The following is an 18,291-nucleotide window of genomic DNA, read 5'->3' on the forward strand; positions in this document are numbered from 1 at the left end:
GTGTGAAGACTCAGTGTCTTTTCAACCTTGGCTACTTTAAGATGCTTGGACTTCAACTCCCAGAATTCCCCAGTCAGACAGAGAGAGAGGGGAGAGAGAAATTACTTACCACTTTGCAACACAGCGGCCAAAACCACCACAGAGCAGCAATCCCCAGCAACAGTAACAAAGTGAGGATAATGATGAGTGCCACAATGCCACTGGTCTATCAAAAACAAAGACGAAAAGTAATTTAATTCATTTTTATGGTAACAAAAAGGCAGGGTTCTCTTTCAGCATCATGCTAAATCAGACCAAGACAAAATAGGGTGTGCATTTCAATGTGTCTGCATATTCCTTTGTTATATTTCAACTCCTACCCTCAAAACGTCACCACGGAGCACTGCACACCAAGACAACTAGACACAAGAACAGTTTTTTTTACCCCCAAATGCCATCACTTTGCTAAACAAATAATTCCCTCAACACTGTCAAACTATTTACTAAGGCTTTATAACTATTAGTCATCTCATCATTCCTATCACCCAATGCCTCTCACTTATGACTCCATAACTAACCTGTTTGCCCAGGTTCACCTGGTGCATCAGTTGCGGCCCTATTTGGATCGGGAGTCACTGCTCACAGTCACTCATGCCCTCATCACCTCGAGGCTCGACTACTGTAACGCTCTCTACATGGGGCTACCTTTGAAAAGTGTTCGGAAACTTCAGATCGTGCAGAATGCAGCTGCGAGAGCAGTCATGGGCTTCCCTAAATATGCCCATGTCACACCAACACTCCGCAGTCTGCATTGGTTGCCGATCAGTTTCCGGTCACAATTCAAAGTGTTGGTTATGACCTATAAAGCCCTTCATGGCACCGGGCCAGATTATCTCCGGGACCGCCTTCTGCCGCACGAATCCCAGCGACCAATTAGGTCCCACAATGCCATTTTGCGTGACCCAGGGGAAGAGCCTTCTCTGTGGCAGCCCCGACCCTCTGGAACCAACTCTCCCCAGAGATTAGAATAGCCCCCACCATCCTTGCCTTTCGTAAGCTTCTTAAAACCCACCTCTGTCGTCAGGCATGGGGGAATTAAGATATTCTTTCTCCCTAGGCTTCTACAATTTATGTATGGTATGTTTGTATGTATGATTGGTTTTAAAATAAGGGTTTTTAGCTACTTTAGTATTGGATTGTCGCATGTTGTTTTTACTACTGTTGTTAGCCGCTCCGAGTCTACGGAGAGGGGCGGCATACAAATCCAATAAAATGAAATGAAATGAAATCCTTAAGATTTTTATTACTACTGATTGTTTCTTCATGGCTTATTTGACAATCATTAAATGCTGAGGCCTAGGAAGGCTAAACAACGTCCCAATGGCCTTTCCTAAAGCCTAGGGACTGTGAAAAATGGCCCAACTGGAAGTTAGTTTCTGAACTTCCGGTTGGGCCCTTGGGTCCATTTTTTGCCACCCACAGGCTCTAGAGAATTTCCTGAAGCTTGGGGAAGAAACAACTGCCCCCCAGCCCTCCAGAAGGCTTACAATCAGCTGGAATCTGTTTTTCGCCATTCACAGGCTCCGGATACTTCCGTGTCTCCTGTGCGTGGGGAGGGGCAGTGCGGGGGTTGTGTGCACAGGCGCGATGGAGGCCATTATGGGTGTAGGCACGCAGGCCTGCTCTATCGTGTGCACCCACTTCTTTTTGGCACCCAAGCAGAAAAAGGTTTGCCATCAGTGGTATAGAAATAAAGTGTTGGTTATGACCTATAAAGCCCTTCATGGCACTGGACCAGATTATCTCCGGGACCGCCTTCTGCTGCACGAACCCCAGCGACCAGTTAGGTCCCACAGATTTGGCCTTCTCCGGATCCCGTCAACTAAACGATATTTGGCGGGACCCAGGAGAAGAGCCTTCTCTGTGGGAGCCCCGGCCCTTTGGAACCAACTCCCCCCAGAGATTAGAATTGCCCCCACCCTCCTCGCCTTTCGTAAGCTTCTTAAAACCCACCTCTGCCATCAGGCATGGGGGGACTGAGATATTCTTTCCCCCTAGGCCTTTACAATTTACACATGGTATGTTTGTATGTATGTTTGGTTTTATAATAAGGTTTTTTTGAGTTATTTTAGTATTGGATTGGATTGTTACATGCTGTTTTTTTATCATTGTTGTTAGCCGCCCCGAGTCTACAGAGAGGGGTGGCATACAAATCCAATCAATCAATAAATAAATAAATAAATAAATAAATAAATAAATAAATAAATAAATAAATAAATAAATAAATAAATAAATAAATAAATAAATAAATAAATAAATAAATAAATAAATAAATAAATAGAAGATTGACGGCAGAAAAAGACCTCATGGTCCATCTAGTCTGCCCTTATACTATTTCCTGTATTTTATTTTAGGATGGATATATGTTTACCCCAGGCCTGTTTAAATTCAGTTACTGTGGATTTACTACCCACGTCTGCTGGAAGTTTGTTCCAAGCATCTACTACTCTTTCAGTGAAATATTTTCTCACGTTGCTTTTGATCTTTCCCCCAACTAACTTCAGATTGTGTCCCTTTGTTCTTGTGTTCACTTTCCTATTAAAAACACTTCCCTCCTGAACCTTATTTAACCCTTTAACATATTTAAATGTTTCGATCATGTCCCCACTTTTCCTTCTGTCCTCCAGACTATACAGATTGAGTTCATGAAGTCTTTCCTGATACGTTTTATGCTTAAGACCTTCCACCATTCTTCTAGCCCGTCTTTCGACCCGTTCAATTTTGTCAATATCTTTTTGTAGGTGAGGTCTCCAGAACTGAACACAGTACTCCAAATGTGGTCCCACCAGCGCTCTATATAAGGGGATCACAATCTCCCTCTTCCTGCTTGTTATACCTCTAGCTATGCAGCCAAGCATCCTACTGGCTTTCCCTACCGCCTGACTGCACTGTTCACCCATTTTGGGACTGTCAGAAATCACTACCCCTAAATCCTTTTCTTCTGATCCTACTTGCTTTTCCTACAATTTAGCAATTTAACGGATGTTAACAGCACGTGCCTCTCAATAGCGGTATGTGCCCTTATAACTCTCTAGGCCAATTTTGGATTTCAGCAGTTTTGTTAATGTTTGGGATTTCATGTTTTGCAGAGAAACTGCGGCTTTCTCTCCAAGCAGAAGTCAGCAAATTACATTTCCTGTTTATGGGAAAGACAAATATCTTAGTAAGTTCATCCTAAAAGCATTCTGTGGCTTTCCCTCATTAAGCAGCACGCGCTCTTTTTCATATGCTGAATCAGGAAAGATTTTTAAGAATCACAGATAGGGCAGCGATGGGCTACCAAAATTTTTACTACCACACCGTGGCTGTGGCTTATGCATTTTGTTTCAACATCTTTCAGTGCAAATTGGGTGCTCTGCGGTGGAGCTCCAAATTTTGCTACAGGAACTGTGTTCCTGACCGTTCCTGTAGGAGCCCATCACTGAGATGGGGTGGGGGAAACCTTACAAATAGGTTTGCTCTGTATTACTGCAAACATATAGACAATAAATTCCAGCTGCTTTTTAAAAAAAAAATCTAAACATTTATTTATTTATTTATTTTATTTATTTATTTATTCATTTGTCCAGAATATCTCTGAGACCGCCTTCTGCCGCACGAATCCCAGCGACCGATTATGTCCCACAGAGTGGGCCTTCTCCGGGTCCTGTCAACGAAACAATGTCGGTTGGCGGGCCCCAGGGGAAGAGCCTTCTCTGTGGCGGCCCCGGCTCTCTGGAACCAACTCCCCCCGGAGATTAGAACTGCCCCTACTCTCCCTGCCTTCCGTAAAGTTCTTAAAACCCACCTTTGTCGTCAGGCATGGGGGAACTGAAACACCTTCCCCGGCCACGTACAATTTATGTATGGTATGTTTGTGTGTGTGCTTGTTAATATAGTGGGGTTCTTTTTAGAACTATTTTAAATACTTAAATTTATTGAATCTATTTGGATTTGTACGATTGTTTATATTTTTGTTGTGAGCCGCCCCGAGTTCGCGGAGAGGGGCGGCATACAAATCTAAATAATAAATAAATAAAATAAATAAATAAATAAATACATACATAGGAAGAAAATAGACATGTGATAATATAAAAGAGGGTGAAGGTGAACTTAGAGGAGAGGATATATGGAAGGAAGAGAATATATAAGATGGATGAAAGAAAGGAAAGACAATTGGACAGGGGACGAAAGGCACACCAGTGCACTTATGTACGCTCCTTACTGGCCTCTTAGGAACCTGGAGAGGTCAATCGTGGAAAATCTAAGGGAGAAATGTTGGGGGTTAGGGGTTGACACAATTGAGTCCGGTAATGAGTTCCAAGCTTTGATAACTCGATTGTTGAAATCATATTTTTTACAGTCACGTTTGGCGCCGTTCGTATTAAGTTTGAATCTGTTGCGTGCTCTTGTGTTATTGCGGTTGAAGCTGAAGTAGTCATTGACTCGTAAGACATTTTAGCATATGATCTTGTGGGCAATACTTAAATTGTGTTTTAGGTGTCGTAATTCTAGGCTTTCTAGGCCCAGGATTGTTAGTCTATTTTTGTAGGATATTCTGTTTCGAGTGGAGGAGTGAAGGGCTCTTCTGGTGAAATATCTTTGGTCATTTTCAAGGGTGTTGATGCTACCGTATACTGTAGTTACTGGTTGTCCAAGAGTGGATTGCAATGTTTTTTGGCAAAGACTTTCATTAACCCAGAAAGAATAAATATCACCAAAAAGTAAACATGTTTACTTTTATATTTACAGTAAAATGAAACTCTGTAAAATAAATTTGATCAGATCTGCATAACGCAGGCAATGTCGAGAGAATAATAAAGGAGAATATTTGTGACTTAGGGTTCACTTGAAGTGTCCTTGGCTCTCTCTAAGCTTGCTTGTTTTCCTCCAGACGTTTCACTACCCAAATTAGTAACATCATCAGTGCTAGGGCATCGGTGTCGCATTGATGATGTTACTTATTCTGAGCAATAAAATCTCTCCCCCCACAAAAAAAAAAGCCAACACAGAGAACATCCAGGACCCACAATTTATGCATGTTTAATTTCCAATGAGAGAAGGAGGGAGGGAGAATAATCCTTATTTTAGAAGATGATCATTAGGATCTAAATTTGCTTGCAATAAATCCCTTGGGGCCATTTTCCAGAGGTGACTGAAAGAGAATTGTTTGTTCTTTAAAGAGGCTACAGATGCATCCCCACAGAGCCTCTCAAGAGAAGTGGGTTTTTATGAGCCTTTTATGAGCTGTTGAGTGTAGGAGCAAATAATCCTTGTATGTAAATAACAGCAGCTTGTGCCAAAAAAGGGGGAGAGGTTTCCTGGGTGACCAAGGACAGTTTGTCTCTTCTTGTAATCAAAACTGGAAGTCATCTTTATATACAGTGGTACCTCTACTTAAGAACTTAATTCGTTCCGTGACCAGGTTCTTAAGTGGAAACGTTCTTAAGTAGAAGCAATTTTTCCCATAGGAATCAATGTAAAAGCAAATAAGGCGTGCAAACCCATTAGGAAAGAAATAAAAGCTTGGAATTTGGGTGGGAGGAGGAGGAAGAAGAAGAGGAGGAGGAGGACAGTCGCTGCTGAAGGAAGAAGATGAGGTGAGGGGAATCAAAAAATCCAAAACTTTAAGGCTTAAAAAAAATAGAGAGACTCTGAGTCAGCGCCTTGAGAAAGGAAAATGCTCCGTTCGCTCTGGGCTGCCCAGAGCAAAGGGAGTGTTTCTTTTCTCTGGGCACTGGCAGAGGTTTATTCCCTCTCCTAGCACCCAGAGAAAGGAAAATGCTTCGTTTGCTCTGGACTGCCAAAACCTCCTTAAGCGCCAGCGAAAGGCTCTTCTGGCAGCCCAGAAAAGCCCGAGATGGCTGGGATTAAAGGGGGAATGGCAGGAAACTGGCCGGGTCTTCGTGCCACTTTGAAATTTCCTGGGAAATTTTTCCGGGCTTGGGTTTTTAAGTAGAAAATGGTTCTTAAGAAGAGGCAAAATATTTTGAACACCCAGTTTTTATCTAGAAAAGTTCTTAAGTAGAGGCATTCTCAGGTAGAGGTACCACTGTATTTCTTCCCTTTTATTCCAATCCTCCTTCACTTTTTTATTTGTTTGTTTAGTTGTTTCGTAATATTTATATGCTGTCCAATTCCAGAGGACACTGGAAGTTTGGAAAACGCACTTCTGGTTTGCCCATTGTGATGTTTTTTCCACTATGGGGCTTCAGTAAGTTTCCCTGAACCCTCCAGAGTGCAAAAACAGCACAGTGGCAAACCAGAAGTGCATTTTTCTGAACTTCTGGTTTGTCAGTTGAGGGAATTTTTTGCCTCTGGGCTTCAGCAATGCTTCCCTGAAGTGTCCAGAGGACAAAACGGCCTTCCCCAAAGCTGAAAATTAGCTGGTGCGCTGGAGCTCATACAGGGCAAAGTTTCACGTGCTCTCAAATATGGCTCCATGTGCCACTTGTGGCACACATGCCATAGGTTTGCCATCAGGGGGTAGGACTAGAAGAAGTCATCCTCAAACCCCCAACACTTTACCCTTGGATTATCTACGGTTGACCTATCCAGATTCCTAATAGGTCAGTAAGGGGCGAGTACAAGTGCACTAGAGTGCCTTCCGTCCCCTGTCCTATTGCTCTCCTATATCTCCTATTCCTTTCTTCTATTCCTATATCTCTTCTATTCTTTCATTGATATGTTCTATTACTATATCTTCTTTTCTATTATTTCTTAGATATATTTTACTATGAGTATCTCCTCTATAACCTTCATCATGTATTTTACCATGTGTACAGTGATCCCCCGCTCGTTGCGAGGGTTCCGTTCCAGGACCCCCTGCAACGAGCGGGTTTTCGCGAAGTAGCGCTGCGGAAGTAAAAACACCATCTGCGCATGTGCAGATGGTGTTTTTACTCCCGCAGCGCTAGCGAGGAGCCGAAGATTGGGGGCGGCGCGGCTGTTTTAAAACATCGCCGCCGGCATGGGGGGCTTCCTAGCAGCCCCCCAAACCCGGGTTGGGGGTCCGGGGGGTGCTGGCAAGCCCCCCATGCCGGCGACGACATTTTAAAACAGCCGCGCCGCCCCCAATCTTCGGCTCCTCGCTAGCGGGCAGGCAGGCGGCGGACAAGCCGTTCGCTGGCGCTGGCTCTCGGCGCTTTCGAGCTGAGTCCTGGAGCGAATTCGCTTCAGGACTCAGCTCAAAAGCGCCGAGAGCCAGCGCCAGCGAACGGCTTGTCCCCGCTGGCTCTCGGCGCTTTCGAGCTGAGTCCTGGAGCGAATTCGCTTCAGGACTCAGCTCAAAAGCGCCGAGAGCCAGCGCCAGCGAACGGCTTGTCCCCGCTGGTTCTCGGCGCTTTCGAGCTGAGTCCTGGAGCGAATTCGCTTCAGGACTCAGCTCAAAAGCGCCGAGAGCCAGCGCCAGCGAACGGCTTGTCCCCGCTGGCTCTCGGCGCTTTCGAGCTGAGTCCTGGAGCGAATTCGCTTCAGGACTCAGCTCGAAAGCAGCGAGAATGAACGGCGTGGGCGGGCGAAGGGCGGGCGGCAGCGAGGAGTTTGCGTGGGCGGTGGGGAAACTCCTTGCTGATGCCCGCTGCTCGCCCTCCCGCCAGCAAGAGGGGGAAGACCCAGGGAAGCCGCCCAGCAGCTGATCTGCCGGGCCCCATCTACGCATGCGTGCCCATAGAAAAAAAAGGGCACGCATGCGTAGATGGTGTTTTGACTTCCGGGTTCAAAAATCGCAAATTACCCTGTTCGCAATGGTTGGGGACGCAATAACCGGGGGATCACTGTATATAGATATATACCCACTAAAATCCTCATTGTGTATTGGACAAAATAAATAAATAAATAAATAAATAAAAATAAATAAATAAAATAAACTCCAAGACCCCTTCCAACTGGGTTGTTCTGTTATCATAATACGCTACATCATTTTGGTAACATTGGCATCACACATTTATGGTAGGGTCTGGCTACGAATAAGATAAATATATAGTGGTACCTCTACTTAAGAATGCCTCTACTTAAGAACTTTTCTAGATAAGAACCGGGTGTTCAAGATTTTTTTGCTTCTTCTTAAGGACCATTTTCTACTTAAGAACCCAAGCCCAGAAAAATTTCCCAGGAAATTGGAGAGCGGCAGGAAGGCCTAGCCAGTTTTCTGCCATTCACCCTTTAATCCCGGCCATCTCAGGCTTTTCTGGGCTGCCAGAGGAGCCTTTTGGTGGCGCTTAAAGAGGCTTTGGCAGCCCAGAGCGAACAAAGCATTTTACTTTCTCTGGGCACTTGGAGAGGGAATAAACCTCTCCCAGCGCCGAGAAAAGAAACACTCCCTTCGCTCCGGGAAGTGACTGTCCTCCTCCTCCTCTTCCTCCTCCTCCTCCCACCCAAATTCCAAACTTTTATTTCTTTCCTAATGAGTTTGCACGCATTCTTTGCTTTTACATTGATTCCCATGGGAAAAATTGCTTCTACCTACATACATTGTACTTAAGAACCTGGTCACAGAACGAATTAAATTCTTAAGTAGATGTACCACTGTGCTTCTAAATAGTCTGATATGGATGACCTAGTTTTGTTCTAAAGATATAGCCTCTCAGATACATTAATATGGCTTTTTCTGGCTTTCATTGGCTGTGTACTTACACATGCTGTTGCTGTAATGGTTAAAGAGCTGGAAAGGAGCGACTGGCCTTGGTTCAAACTGACAAACACCTCCATTGTTCTGGAAGGGAAAAAAAAGAGGGAAGATGGAAGTACATTTAATGGTATGTTGACGGAGTGGACCGACCAGATATAATTAAAATAGAGAATATGACAATGGAGCTAAATCTTGACGGTGTTTGCTGGTTTGCTAAACAGCTCAAAGCAGAAACTCGGAATTAAACTAGACCTAGTCCTTGACTAACAACCACAATTGAGCTCAAAATTCCTACTGCTAAGCGGGACATTTGTTAAGTGAATTCTGTCCCATTTTGCAACCTCAGAGTCCTGAAGTGAATTGCTGCAGTTGTTCAATTAGTAACACAGTTGTGAACGGAATTGGGCTTCCCCATGGACCTTGCTTGTCAGAAGGTCACTGTTGTGGTTAGCTCTGGCCCAGCTCCTGCCCCAAGGACTGTGGATGTGGGGGAGACATCCACATGCTGCAGGCCTGTTTTAATCCCGGTGGAATCTGATGATGAAGGCTCCTCTGACCAAGAAGACGTGAGTGACAGGGAGGAGGAGAGTGTGGCAGACAGCTCAGAAGGAGATCAATTATCCAGCTCCTCCTTGGATTCAGAACAAGAGTTAATGATACAGCCATGCATGCGGAGAGCGATGCATAGGCAACAACAACTGAGAGATTATTATCAAAGAAAATGAGGCCACCTGTGGTTGGGTGGGGCTGTGGTCATTAGTGAGGCTGCTATAAAGAGCAGCCTGTGGGTTTGGCCATTGTGGAGGATTATCTGATCGTTGTGTTTCGTGACTGCTTTTCGTGACTACTGACTTTGACCTTTTGTGTGCTGATTTTTCCCCGCTTTGGAACTAAACCAGAACAAAGTATGTTTCACTTTGTGAAAGAAGAAGGGAATAAACCTTTGCCAACACCCAGAGAAAAGAAACGCTCCCTTCGCTCTGGGCAGTGACTGCCCTCTTCATCATCTTCCTCCTCCTCCCACCCAAATTCCGAGCTTTTTTTTTTTCCTAATGGGTTTGCACACATTCTTTGCTTTTACATTGATTCCTATGGGAAAAATGGCTTCTACTTACAAACTTTTCTACTTAAGAACCTGGTCACAGAACAAATTAAGTTCCTAAATAGAAGTAACACTGTATCAATATTCTTAGTCTCCATTCAAGTATCAATGGTAGGCTAATGAATAAATATTCTTGATCCCCATTTAAGCAACAGTATCAATGATACTGTTCCTTAAATGGGATTTAAGAAACAGTATCATATGCTGCAACGTCCTGCCTGTCGGCGACTACTTCAGCTTCAACCACAACAACACAAGAGCACACAACAGATTTAAACTTAATATTAACCGCTCCAAACTTGACTGTAAAAAATATGACTTCAGTAACCGAGTTGTCGAAGCGTGGAACTCATTACCGGACTCCATAGTGTCATCCCCAAACCCCCAACACTTTACCCTTAGATTATCTATGGTTGACCTATCCAGATTCCTAAGAGGTCAGTAAGGGACGAGTACAAGTGCACTAGAGTGCCTTCCGTCCCCTGTCCTATTGCTCTCCTATATCTCCTATACCTTTCTTCTATTCCTATATCTCTTCTTCTATTCTTTCATTGATATGTTCTATTCCTATATCTTCTTTTCTATTATTTCTTAGATATATTTTTCTATGAGTATCTCCTCTATAACCTTCATCATGTATTTTACTATGTGTATATAGATATATATATACCCACTAAAACCCTCATTGTGTATTGGACAAAATAAATAAATAAAAATAAATAATAAATAAAGGGTTAAATAAGGTCCAGGAGGGAAGTGTTTTTAATAGGAAAGTAAACACAAGAACAAGGGGACACAATCTGAAGTTAGTTGGGGGAAAGATCAAAAGCAACATGAGAAAATATTATTTTACTGAAAGAGTAGTAGATCCTTGGAACAAACTTCCAGCAGACGTGGTAGATAAATCCACAGTAACTGAATGTAAACATGCCTGGGATAAACATATATCCATCCTAAGATAAAATACAGAAAATAGTATAAGGGCAGACTAGATGGACCATGAGGTCTTTTTCTGCTGTCAGACTTCTATGTTTCTATGTTTCTAAATAAATGTTATGTTTAAGAAACATTCCATGGAATAAAGACAGTACCAGGGGCTCATCCTGCTGGCCGATGGTCCAATGAGACCGAAAACCCTGGACTCAACTCCACTTACTCAACTGTTCATCCCAGAAACATAAAAGTAATAAAAAGGACCATCTGAAAAAAAAAAGATTTGAGTAGTCAATCCAACTGTGAATTCTTGAGATGTGAAGAATTACATGGATTCACTCTCGCCCATAAAAATGTCAGGACTGGCAATAAACTCACTAATTGCCACTCCAGCAACACAGAAATAGCAACAAGACCACTAATTAGGACTTGGTGGGGCTTTCTAGAAAGAGAAATTAGGCAGCGGAGAAACATAAATAGGAAAGCGGTTTCTTGTTCCTTCAAATAACTTTGGAAAACCCCGAACACATGGTAAGGATTAGAGATCAGCTGCTCCTGGCCAGAATTCAAACAGACTCAGCAAGTTTCCTTATCTTTAAGCTGGAAGAGATTTTCATAGATGTTTGTGGATTTATGGTCTCAGGGGCATTTTATCTCTTAAGGCTGAACCACAGCCTTCCTAGTTCTATCAGCTATTTATCTCAGTTGGTGCCAAAGGGCTGGGGCCACCACAGAGAAGGCTCTTTCCCTGGGTCCTGCCAGACAATATTGTTTAGTTGACAGGACCTGGAGAAGGCCCACTCTGTGGGACCTAACTGGTTGCTGGGATTCATGCAGCAGAAGGCGGTCCCTGAGATAATCTGGCCCGGTGCCATGAAGGGCTTTATAGGTCATAACTAACACTTTGAATTGTGACCGGAAACTGATCAGCAACCAATGTAGACTGCGGAGTTTAGTGTAACATAGGCATATTTGGGGAAGCCCATGACTGATCTCGCAGCTGCATTCTGCACGATCTGAAGTTTCCGAACACTTTTCAAAGGTAGCCCCATGTAGAGAACATTACAGTAGTCAAACCTCAATCCTTTAAAATCTACTTTAAAAAACTTCCATTGCCATTCATTCAACAATCGTACTAAAAACATTCGTTGGTCAGGGGGAAGCTCTACTAACCCCAGGCCTGGTGACAAAGATGAGTTTTTAGGCTCTTTCGGAAGGCAAGGAGGGTGGGGGCAGTGCGAATCTCCGGGGGGAGCTGATTCCAGAGGGCCGGGGCCCCCACAGGGAAGGCTCTTCCCCTAGATCCTGCCAGCCAACATTGTTTGGTCGACGGAACCCTAAGGAAACCAGCTCTGTGGGACCTCACCAGTTGCTGGGATTTGTGCGGCAGAAGACGGTCCCAGAGTTATTCTGGTCCAATGCCATGAAGGGCTTTAAAGGTCATAACGAACACTTTGAGTTGTGTCCGGAAACAGATTGGCAGCCAATGAGACGAAATATGGGCATGTCTTAGAAGGCCCAAAACCGCTCGCGCAGAAAAAAGCACTTCACAGTGCTTTACAGCGCTCTCTAAGCAGTTTAAGTCAGCATACTATCCCCAAGAATCTGGGTCTCCATTTTGCAAACCTCAGAAGGATAGAAGGCTGACTTAACCTTGAGCTGGTCAGGATCGAACTGCCAAACTGCTGGCAGTCAGCAGAAGTAGCCCGCAGTACTGCCTTCTAACCACTGCGCCACCGTAGCCTGGTTCTGTATGTATGGACTTCAACTCCCAGAATTCCCCAGCCAGACGAGTGTGCCCAGCCATCAGTCCACCCACACTGATTTACCTTTTCAGCATGGCTAGGCAGCCTGCAGAGAATGCTGGGAGTTGAAGTCCACACACCAAGTTGGCAAAGCCTACACATAGTCCTTGACATGTTCGTGACTTGGGGTGGGGGGAGATTGGAACGCTCAATCATGTATATCAAAGGGTGCCAGGCTAATACAGTCACTACCCAAATGTTTACTGCTTTTTGAGACAGGGGAGACAGCAATACGCTCCCTATGCCAACTTTCTCCGCGGCATTGTAACTCACTGTACTGGGCTGCTTCTCCTAAACAACCAACAAAGAACACTGCCAGCGAGGCACAACAGTAAAACAAATTTGCTAAATGCGCCCTGCCGACCTGGCACTCCAATGAAATGAGCGAGGAGGGGGCCCTTCCCAGGCCAAAAACTATTATGCCAACGCTCTTGCCATCTCAACCATCCAGGAATCGGAAGAGGCAAAGCACAACACCCCACATGGACAAGTCAATGGGCATTTTTTTTGTTTAGTGTGGCACACCAGATCTGACCCATCCACCTCCCCGAAGGGTAAGCACAGCAAGAGATTAACCGCACTTTTACAGTCTGGAAAGTTTTATTTCAATGTGGTGCTTTTTTCCATGATGATTTAATCGGATTTTGTTCGCTCGTTTGGAGGCGGTGTGCTGCTTTTCCTCATGTCTGGTTTGGTTCTGCAACCCAACAAGACCGACACAGACTTTCAGAACTGCAGAAAAAACCACTGCTGCCTAACTGCCTTTCATTGAGGACCTGTCTTTCTTTCTTTCTTTCTTTCTTTCTTTCTTTCTTTCTTTCTTTCTTTCTTTCTTTCTTTCTTTCTTTCTTCCTTCCTTCCTTCTTTCTTATCTATCTATCTATCTATCTATCTAACTATCTATCTACCGGTATCTATCTATTTATTAAATTTGTATGCCGCCCCTCTCCGTAGACTCGGGGCGGCTCACAGCAGTGATAGAAACAATGTACAATGCAAATCTAATAATACGAAGTTAAAAACCCATAATTTAAAATAAAACATGCACACAACACACCATACATAAATTATATAGGCCTGGGGAAGATATTTCAATTCCCCCATGCCTGACGGCAGAGATGGGTTTTGAGAAGTTTACGAAAGGCAAGGAGGGTGGGGGCAATTCTAAATCTCTGGGGGGAGTTGGTTCCAGAGGGCCGGGGCCGCCACAGAGAAGGCTCTTCCCCTGGGTCCCGCCAAATGATTAGATTAGATTAGATTTATTGGATTTATATGCCGCCCCTCTCCGCAAACTCGGGGCGGCTCACAACAAAGTAAAAACAATACATAATAGCAAATCCAATACCCACCAATCCAATTACAATTTTAAGCTAAAAAATTCATAAAAAACAACCCCAGAATATTAAAAAAAACAAGCACACAATCAATCTAACACAAAAACAACATGGGCAAGGGGGAGATGTTTCAGTTCCCCCATGCCTGACGGCAGAGGTGGGTTTTAAGGAGTTTGCGAAAGGCAAGGAGAGTGGGGGCAATACTAATCTCAGGGGGGAGCTGGTTCCAGAGGGCCGGGGCTGCCACAGAGAAGGCTCTTCCCCTGGGTCCCGCCAGACGACATTGTTTAGTCGACGGGACCCGGAGAAGGCCAACTCTGTGGGACCGAACCGGTCGCTGGGATTCGTGCGGCAGAAGGCGGTCCCGGAGATATTCTGGTCCGGTGCCATGGAGGGCTTTATAGGTCATAACCAACACTTTGAATTGTGACCGGAAACTGATCGGCAACCAATGCAGACTGCGGAGTGTTGGTGAAACATGGGCATGCCTTGGGAAAGCCCATGGTTGCTCTCGCAGCTGCATTCTGCACGATCTGAAGTTTCCGAACACTTTTCAGAGGTAGCCCCATGTAGAGAGCGTTACAGTATACTGCAGAGTCGAAAAGAGAGCCGTGAAAATATTCACTGACCCCCTCCAACCTCTGTTCTGTTCTTCTAAATTCTAAATCTTCAGGAACACAAGACCGATTAATTCAAAGCACTGTCCTTATGTCAACGTTATCCTGAATTATCAATGGATGAACGTCCATGCTTCTGCCGGGAGAGAGATATGTGCTTTATATGCGTGTCATTCATATCCCAACTTCCCTTTTTTTTTTTATAACTTTAATAACTTTAAAATAAGGCAAAAGCTGATTCACAAAAGTAGGCCAATGTTTTTGAAAGCATACTTAACTATACCATATGCCTCTTTAAATCATTTTGATCAAACAAGTTGTAGAGTTCATTTCAATCTCTCTCTGTTTTTTCTCCCCCATTTGCAACCGCTTACTGGTATTTATCCAATTTGTTCTTTTCTTCTTGCCAAATTGCAGGTTTGAGATCTCTACTAGACAGAAGGACAGCTGCGCTATTGTTGACTGTTGTGGGGGGGAAAAGCCCATTTTTTTTAAAAAAAAGGAGGGGGGGGAAACAGCAGAAACAGAAGAAGCCAGTGAGAATTACTCTGACAGTCAGTATCAAATATAATGAAGTGTGGACATGTTTAAAAAGTACTAAATGTTGCTCTTTGTGGCTTGTCTCGTTGGCCATCAATGGACATAAACTGCTTATGAAGAGGTATATTTTATTGCAAATCAGAACATCTCTGAGACCGCCTTCTGCCGCACGAATCCCAGCGACCGATTAGGTCCCACAGAGTGGGCCTTCTCCGGGTCCCGTCAACTAAACAATGTCGGTTGACGGGCCCCAGGGGAAGAGCCTTCTATGTGGCGGCCCCGACTCTCTGGAACCAGCTCCCCCCAGAGATTAGAACTGCCCCTATTCTCCTCGCCTTTCGCAAACTCCTTAAAACCCACCTTTGTCGTCAGGCATGGGGGAACTGAGATATCTCCCCCAGGCCTATACAATTTATGTATGGTATGCGTGTGTGTATGTTTGTTTAATAATGGGTTTTTTAAATATTTTAAATTGTAAATTATTAGATTTGCTATAAACTGTCTTTATTGTGTTGTGAGCCGCCCCGAGTCTACAGAAAGGGGCGGCATACAAATCTAATAAATAATAATAATAATAATAATAATAATAATAATAATAATAATAATAATAATAATCCCCATCACACAAAACCAGACTTTCAAATACTAATATGGAGTAGAGATGATTTACAAATACAGTGTTCCCTCGATTTTCGTAGGGGATGCGTTCCGAGACTGCCCGCCAAAGTCGAATTTCCGCGAAGTAGAGATGCGGAAGTAAATACACTATTTTTGGCTATGAACAGTATCACAAGCCCTCCCTTAACACTTTAAACCTCTAAACTGCAATTTCCCATTCCCTTAGCAACCATTTAGATTATTACTCACCATGTTTATTTATTAAAGTTTATTTTAAAAAAAATTATTAAAGGCGGACAAAAGTTTGGCGATGACATATGACGTCATCGGGTGGGAAAAACCATGGTATAGGGGGAAAAAACCGCCAAGTATTTTTTAATTAATATTTTTGAAAAACCGTGGTATAGACGTTTCGCGAAGTTCGAACCCACGAAAATCGAGGGAACACTGTATATAAATACAAAACGCAGCCGCATGATCTATTGTGGGGCTCCCAAGATCTTTCCAGATTTCAACAACAATGCAATGTTGTTGAAATCGGGTCAGATCTTGGGAGGCCCACAATAGCTCGCGCGGCTGCGTTTTGCATTTATATATTTGTCAATTGGTTGCCAATTGGTCGCTGGGCACAATTCAATGTGCTGGTTATGACCTATAAATCCCTACATGGCTTAGGACCAGATTATCCATGGGACCGTCTTCTGCCTCATGCAGCCCCATGGCCAATTAGGTCCCACAAAGTTGGCTTTCTCTAGGTCCTGTCAACCAAACAATGTCGTCTGGTGGGGCCTAGGGGAAGAGCCTCCTCTGTGGTGGCCCCAGGCCTCTGGAATGAACTCCCTTCGGAGATACGTACTGGCCCCTCCCTCCTGATCTTTCGTAAAGCTTTAAAGACCTACCTCTGCCGGCGGGCATGGGGACCATGAGTTACAAGATTGTTCCCGGTCAATATGAATGATGGAATTAAATGAATGTAGATGACTGATGTTTTTAAATAATTAGATTTCTCATGTATATTGTTTGTATTACAAGTTATGCATGGTATGTTTGTGTGTATGTTTGGTTTTATAATAGGGGTTTTTAGTTGTTTTTTATTATTGGATTGTACATGTTGTGTTTATTATTGTTGTTAGCTGCCCCGAGTCTACGGAGAGGGGCAGCATACAAATACAATAAATTATTATTATTATTATTATTATTATTATTATTATTATTATTATTATTTATAAAGTTGTATGCTTCCCTGAGACGCTTCAAGGGCAGCATAGAAATCTGATTAATAAAACAATCAATCAATCAATCAATCAATCAATCAATCAATCAGTGGGGTTTGTACACTCTCCTTCCTTACTCTTTCTCTCTTTATTATTTATTTATTTTATTTATTTGTCAAACAAGTACAGTATTATAGTACATATTAACATAGCATAAGTAGAACGTAGTAATAGAAAGGATAATAAGACAGTAGGACAGGGACATTAGGCACATAAGTGCACTTATGCACGCCCCTTACAGACCTCTTAGAAAAGGGGAGAGGTCAATTGTAGATAATGTAAGGTTGAAGATTTTGGGGTTGGGGGAAGCAACAACAGGGTCAGGTAATGAGTTCCAGGCGGTGACCACTCTATTGCTGAAATAGTATTTTCTGCAGTCAGGTTTGGAGCGATTTACATTCAGTTTGTATCTAATACATGCTCTTGTGTTGTTGTTAAAGGTGAAGTAGTCACTGACAGGGAGTACATTATGATGTAAGATTTCTCATGTATATTGTTTGTATTTATAATGTTGTATGCTTCCCTGAGTCGCTTCAAGAAGGGCAGCATAGAAATCTAATTAATAAAATAATAAACAAACAAACAAACAAACAAACAAATATGCCCATGTTACACCAACACTCCGCAGTCTGCATTGGTTGCCGATCAGTTTCCGGTCACAATTCAAAGTGTTGGTTATGACCTATAAAGCCCTTCATGGCACCGGACCAGATTATCTCCGGGACCGCCTTCTGCCGCACGAATCCCAGCGACAAATTAGGTCCCACAGAGTGGGTCTTCTCCGGGTCCCGTCAACTAAACAATGTCATTTGGCGGGACCCAGGGGAAGAGCCTTCTCTGTGGCGGCCCCGGCCCTCTGGAACCAACTCCCCCAGAGATTAGAATTGCCCCCACCCTCCTTGCCTTTCGTAAGCTACTTAAAACCCACCTCTGCCGCTAGGCATGGGGGAACTAAGATACTCTTTCCCTCTAGGCCGTTACAATTTTATGCATGGTATGTCTGTATGTCTGTTTGGTTTTTATTATAATGGGTTTTTAATTCTTTTTAGTATTGGATTATTATTATATGCTGTCTTATTATTGCTGTTAGCCGCCCCGAGTCTTCGGAGAGGGGCGGCATACAAATCCAATAAGTAAAATAAATAATAAATAAACAAATAAACAAACAAATAAACAAATAAATAAATCAGTGGAATTTGTGCATTCTCCTTCCTTACTCTTTCTCTCTCCTCTTCTCTGCCTCCATTGCTACCATTACACGTAAGTCCCCAGATGTTCCAAGCTGGGCAATTGGGGAAAATAACTATTAAGTCAACTACAATTTTCAAATGAGAGATGTTCACCACCACCTCTAAACAATAAAAACATCTGGGCACGACCTGCCAAGATGCCCTTTGTCCGGAAGCAGAGATCCATCTTTG

General features: G+C 43.5%; 1 protein-coding gene across 2 annotated transcripts in view; it reads right to left on the bottom strand.

Annotated features, from left to right (window-relative positions):
• The window catches only part of ANTXR2 (ANTXR cell adhesion molecule 2), a 197,596-nt gene that overhangs the window by 103,143 nt on the left and 76,162 nt on the right, over positions 1-18,291 (bottom strand). For both annotated transcript variants that reach the window (XM_070756933.1, XM_070756934.1), the window contains exons 11-12: positions 8,653-8,731; positions 110-205 (exon numbers count right to left, since the gene is read on the bottom strand). In XM_070756933.1, coding sequence (XP_070613034.1) covers positions 110-205; positions 8,653-8,731 — 175 coding nt within the window. The remainder of the gene's footprint in view (positions 1-109; positions 206-8,652; positions 8,732-18,291) is intronic.

The sequence above is a fragment of the Erythrolamprus reginae genome, chromosome 7, assembly GCF_031021105.1.
Source record: "Erythrolamprus reginae isolate rEryReg1 chromosome 7, rEryReg1.hap1, whole genome shotgun sequence".
NCBI classification, from domain to species: Eukaryota; Metazoa; Chordata; class Lepidosauria; order Squamata; family Dipsadidae; genus Erythrolamprus; species Erythrolamprus reginae.